Source organism: Metopolophium dirhodum, chromosome 1 (assembly GCF_019925205.1).
Source record: "Metopolophium dirhodum isolate CAU chromosome 1, ASM1992520v1, whole genome shotgun sequence".
NCBI classification, from domain to species: domain Eukaryota; kingdom Metazoa; phylum Arthropoda; class Insecta; order Hemiptera; family Aphididae; genus Metopolophium; species Metopolophium dirhodum.
The window spans coordinates 8,964,624-8,971,180 of NC_083560.1; the positions used below are offsets into that span (position 1 = coordinate 8,964,624).

At 30.3% G+C, this 6,557-nt stretch overlaps 1 protein-coding gene across 1 annotated transcript; it reads left to right on the forward strand.

Annotated features, from left to right (window-relative positions):
• The first annotated feature begins 1,304 nt into the window (after positions 1-1,304).
• On the forward strand, positions 1,305-4,362 carry LOC132947421 (uncharacterized protein DDB_G0283697-like). Its single transcript, XM_061017738.1, has 4 exons — positions 1,305-1,644; positions 1,946-2,079; positions 2,713-3,418; positions 4,280-4,362. Exons 1-4 carry the CDS (start codon positions 1,305-1,307, stop codon positions 4,360-4,362), a joined length of 1,263 nt encoding a protein of 420 aa, XP_060873721.1.
• Positions 4,363-6,557: the final 2,195 nt, after the last annotated feature.

Here is a 6,557-nt window from a genome sequence, read left to right on the forward strand (position 1 = left end):
TTAAATCTTAATATGATATGAATGACGAAGAGATTATAGCCTTAGGTTTGAAAATTACTAAATTAACAGATATTTATTCACATAAAAAACCAGAACTTATTGAACTATGCAAATCTAAACAATTAAAAAGCGTAGGAACCGTAGATAATCTAAGGGCTAGATTATCAAAATATTATAAAGGGATCACAGAATTAGACGACATTGAAGAAACCTTAAGCGAATTACAAAAACACGAAGTTCAAGAAAATTCAATAAAAGATAAAATCGACATTAAAGATTTACTCATACAAAGTAACTTAAGCGATTCAAGTCCTGAAACAATTACTAACGACATTAAAAATATAACTAACGATTTAGAAATTAACGCAAATAAATTAATAATTCAGGCAGACAAAATTTTAGACACTAGTAATACCTTATATCAAAATAATTTAGAGCAAACCTCTGACAATAATTATTATAATTTAATAAACTTAAATCCTAACGAACCAACAAAAAAAGAACACATATACGAAGATATCGAAAGTCCAATTAAAACTGAATCGAACTTAAATACCACCTTCTTTAGCAACTCACAATTCGTAATAGAAAACACACCTGAAAAACAAAATAATTTAAAAAATAAAAATCCAAAACACAAAATGGAAAAAATGATAGTTAAACCAGATAGTTTTTCCGGACAAGGAGACATCAAAACATTTCTTAGGCAGTACGAAAAAGCAGCACAAATAAACAATTGGGACGACAATGAAAAAATGAAATTCTTATCAATATTTCTGAAAGATACTGCCAACAATTTTTTACAAAACTTGGAAAACAAAGGAAGAAACTGGTCATGGGAAAATCTAAAAAGCGAGTTCATAAACGAATTTCAACCAATAGGATACTCTATAATACTGAAAGACAAATTAGAAAATAGGAAACAAAACGACTTAGAGTCAATTTCTAGTTTTGTTACGGAAATAGAATATTTATGTAGTCAAGTAGACAATGATATGAAAGAGGAAGATATTTGTGTTTACATTCTAAAAGGTATAAGGGAACCTATATTACACGCAATTTCACTTCACGACAACAGTAACTTAAAAAAGTTAAAAGAAAATTTAAAAAAATATGAACTTATGCAATTTAGAATTAATTCAAGAAGCCCAGGACTTAGCGAATACACAGAAATTTTGAACAAACAAGTAATGCAATTAAATACCGAAACAAAAGACAGCAACCAAGAAATTAAACGTTTAAATACAAAATTAGAAGGAATAGACAGTTATTACAAAAACAAAATTGATCAACTATGTACCGAAATGAACAATTTAAAAAAATACGACAAGACAGTAAATTTTGAAGATAGATCACGCAACAGAGACAAAAGTCCACATCCACACAAATCAGATTACAAAGGCAGGAACAATTATAGGGAAAAAAGTCCTTATCCCGATAGGTACAACGACTATAAGTTCAGAGAAAATAGTAAAGATAGATATAATAACCATAAATACAGAGATAACAGCAGAGAAATTAGCAATAATAGAGATAGGTCTTATTCAAGGGATAGGAAAAACTCCTACGACAGGTCCAGAGATACAAGCAGAAATAGATATAACAACAGAAATCGTGGAGATGACGCAAATAGAAAACAGCACAGTAGGGACAACAGCAGAGAAAGATACTCAACACCGGAAAAATTTAATGGAAGAGAAAACATAATATGCTACAAATGCAATGAAAAAGGACATTATGCAAACGATTGCAATTTTTCAAAAAACGAATAGCACCCGAGTTAAGAGAAAAATCGGAATATCTACCTCGGGGAACAAATAATATTAATTTAAAAATCGACACCTCTAAATTTAACAGAGAAAAAAAAATGAAAAAAATAATTATATTCATTTTGTAGAAAATTGGTACAAATCAAAAAATTCAAATAAACTAATAACTAATGAAGTAAACGACGATGACGAAAAAGCTGTAGAAAACATCGTAACAATAAGTAGTTTGAACCCACTAAACGAATTTCAAAAATTCCTACTCAGCAATAATGATAGAACCGACTTCCTATGCGATTACAGTGAACAGACGGTAAATATTTTATCATTACGAAATGATATCGCAATCGGCCATTGCACAAGTCAATGCCTTACTATGTCGAAGGGGATCGCATTACAATTTAGAAATAAATTTAACAACGTTCAAAATTTAATAGACCAAAGAAAAAAAATAACCGAAATTGCTTATTTGAAAAACGGAAGACAATGGGTTCTATATCTAATAACAAAAAATGAATATTACGACAAACCAGCGTACACTAACATTTTTAGAACACTAGCTAACACTAGGAAATTTTGTATTGAGAATAATATTACTACTTTAGCTTTACCCAAAATCTGCACTGGACGAGACAAAAAGAATTGGAAAGTTATTTCTACTATGATTAAGTTTATTTTTCAAGACACGCAAATAAAAATTTTAATATGCCTACTACCAAACAATGACGATGAAAAACAAAATAAATATTTTAAAAACAATGGTTCACAAACTAGTAATATAATCACGTTAGGGAAAAATTTCAATAACACAATCAACGATAAATTAAAAAATGAAATCTCACAAATCGCGGGTTCATTCATAAAAACGGAAAATGTACCCGGAGACGGTGACTGTGGTGCCCACGCACTACGAATATGTCTTAAACAACATGGTATATATAGAAAGACAGTAGAATTATTAAATATGCTCGGCATTCCTAATTGCAAATCTGGCTACTATCTTAAAGATGACGATCTAGCGTTTATCTGTGACCAATTCAATTTCAACTTATATTTAATACACGAAAATTCCGAATATACAAATGCCATAATTTACTGGAAATTAAATAGGAAAAATATAGGGATATTCAATAAAAATTGCCATTGGACACCAGGAATCATAACAGAAACATATAACCCTCGTCAATTCAATAACATAACAATAAACACAGTTTTTCCCAACTTTAATACTATAGAAGAAAATGTAGACCATTTCTTACACGAATGTTTCGATCGCTTAAAATTATCCCAACAAAACACTATAGAGAAAAATAAAACCAACAATAATTTTAAAACAGACAAATCCACAATATGGTACTCGAAATTTTGTCAAGACTGCGAATATTTGTCCACATCCAAGGACATACTAGACGACCAAGATGACAGAGAACAGTATTGGAGCGAGGGGGGAAACGTTATGTTTTGCGAAATATGCGGAAACTACATAAGGGAATATCGGAACCGGCCTATACAAGAAGACGAGAAAGCCATAGAAACCAAAAACCAGCTAATTCAACACAAAAATGAAATCAAAATCAACAATCAAAATATAAGCGTAGATTCAGATACTGAACGAAAACAAAGAGTGCTATCCATAAAAATAAAATTAGACGGTAACGATCAAAATGCAATTATAGACACAGGCTCAAATATATCATGTATAGATTATTCCCTAATAAAAAATAAACAAGTCACTAAACCCAAAGAACAAATAACTATAACAGGCGCTGGCAACAACGAACTGATACAAATAGGAACAACAGAATTAATAATTACAATCAACACACGCCAATATCAAATCAAAGTATACGTCGTTGAAGGACTAAATTGTAAATTACTATTAGGAAACGATTTTAATATTAGATACAACCTAATAGTCGATTTTAAAAATAAAAACATACAAATCGATAATAATTCTATAAAAATGGACGAAATATGGTACGAACATAATGTAAATCACAACTTAAACATTTATACAACTGAAAGCATCACAAGTGCAACCAACATTAATAAAAATAAAATTAAAATTATATCTAACGAAAATATTACCATAGCTCCAAAGACTAGGTCAAAATTAAAAGTGTCCACAAAAATGCAAGACAAGCAAATACAATATATAATAAAACCAACTGAGCGCCTACAAAATAATAAAAAAATAACTTTAGAAACTACATTATTAAATAATGATGACGAAGTCATATTATACAATTTCTCCAATACCTATAGTAATATACCAAGAAACATGGTTATAGCAATTGCCACTGAATTAAATACGATTAAACGCGATAAATACGAAATAAAAAATATTAATTCAGACAATAAAATTATTAATAAAGAAAAAATAATAGTAACAAAAATAACAGAAGTAACGGATAAACAAGGTACAATAATACAAATACCTAACGAACTTAGCTATAAACAACGTATAAAGACACAAACACTAATAAACAAATTCAAGCGTTTATTCACCTCAGACCCTTTAGACTTAGGATGCGCACAAGTAGAACCATGTGAAATTAAATTTAAAACAGACAAATCGACATTTCAACCACCGTAATTAATTAAAGAAATCCGGGAAGGTTTCGAAAATCTTATAAATTTTATCAAGTCCCTTGAATAATTTTTCTGAATATTACTTTAAACAAAAACACAAGATTTAATATAACTGTACAAATTTAACTTTCCTCAATATTTTATAACATGTAATACCTTTTACCTACCACTCAACAAGCCACCGTCGGAGACCAGCAGACCGCTCCGGCCGCCAACGTTCTTTCATTCGATTTCTACGGATTCATCATCAACCATCATTCTCCATTACGTCCCGGACCTGCAAATTGCAACACTGTCCACGACGAAAATTTTTCACGCAACCTCACCAACCTCATGTTTAGTATCATCTTTTATTCGTTTTCACGACACTGAATTTTCTTTTCGGTTGTTGTGTACGACTATATGATGAGGACACCGCCATGGGCCACCGATGGCCGAAAGGCCAATCCACTGTATACACTACCACTTTAAGTCAACTTCTCAAGCCGGCTGTCACCCACGTTATCGTTATATAATATATATATATGTATGCATTGTATAATGGTTTTAAATCAACGAACAAATTTAATTTAACTACCTTAAAAATTTAATATTTCTAACTTTAATATTCCTCCAGAATTTTATAATATGTAATACCCTTTTAAGAACAAATATGTAATTTAGCACCAGATTAGTAAAATCAATAGCAGACATTAGCAGATTTTATAATAACTAAACTATTGTAATATTATAATAAAACAAATTACATTTAAGGTTTTAAAATTACATTTTTACAATAATAAAATATTAAAAACATGTTACAATAGTAAAAAACAAAAGAATAGAATGTATTTTCAGCATAAGCAAAAATTCACGAGTCAACGAGTAGCAACAATCTTCTGAGACAAAGGGCGAATATAATATTTTCAAAGTAGACAATGAGCATTAAACCAAAAATTATAGAAACAACAGCAAATAAAATTGTTCCATACGAAGATACGAAAAAGACACAGTCCAAACAGAAATTTGAAAAGCAGAAATATAGATATAAGAATAAAAATTACAAATCAAATTCGACAAAACGAAAATAAGCAAGATAATATTCAAATACTTACCTTATGAAATACAAGAAGAGAAGAAGAATTAACTACCACAGAATCAAAGAATGAAATACCATAGAAAAACAACGAAAATTTATTGCTATTTGTCGAAATAAAAATATTATACTTCAAACTGTGAACAATCTCTAAGAAAACATTTTTCCACAAAAGGACCAATCAATACATTTTTATAACCTTATATTCATATTTATTTTTTTTTTAGGCACGCATTATATAATTAATTATTAAATAGTATGATTAAATTAACATTTAAGCATAATTTTATAGTCAACGACGCGAATAGGCCGAGACAGTAACCTAGTAATTATATAAGTTTAGTATTTAATTTTGTAATAAGACATTTTTATGTAGCAATAGCATTAAAAAATGAGGGCATTTTTTCCAAAAAACAACGGGGACTGTCGTATATTGCAGACAGTCGTCAAAATAATATTATTTTATATATATGTAATATAGGTGGGAATATTTCAAATTGTAAATTATTGACATAGGTCAGGCCAGTGAAGCAATAATGTGCTGAGGCGACAATAATATTTTCTATATAACACCGCCGTACGCGCAGGCAAGACCCCCCTGTTGTCGCTGAGTGATTCGGCGAGGACGTAGCTACGACGTGCGTGTGAAACGCCGATCGTAGTACGGGCTAGGTGATCTGAATTTGCTAAGTGTTTTATTTATGTTTGTTTTAAATACAATAAAAGTGTTTCCGACCTGAAAACCCGTGTTAAACATTATTTTAGTCATTCTTACGTTCTTACCTTTTATAGGAACAGCGCCGGGATATACGTACTATGTGTCAATGAAGTTTTATTAAACTGAATAGTGCCAAGGTATATGTAATCTTTGAGTCATTCCAACTAGATAGGAACGAACTAAGAATTGACAAGCGCCTACCATCGTACCTCAACGAGTTAACAGTGCCATTCTAATTAACTTTAGAGAGTGTCATTAACTAGAGAATACGAGGGTAAGGCGATAGTTGGTTTACCGCGTATTGTCTAATACGGGTGATACCACAGTAGCTACTCAAATACTTTTTGATTGTATTTTTAATAAACAATATTATAAAATAAACAAATAAAATTATTAATGCAGGATT

Excerpts from the sequence above, each read along its gene's own strand:
- LOC132947421 (XM_061017738.1), top strand. The coding sequence starts at position 1,305 with ATGAACAATTTAAAAAAATACGACAAGACAGTAAATTTTGAAGATAGA. Across the intron at positions 1,645-1,945 it reads CGCAAATAGAAAACAGCACA|TAAACGACGATGACGAAAAA; the intron begins GTAGGGACAACA and ends TAACTAATGAAG. Across the intron at positions 3,419-4,279 it reads CATAAAAATAAAATTAGACG|ACCCTTTAGACTTAGGATGC; the intron begins GTAACGATCAAA and ends TATTCACCTCAG.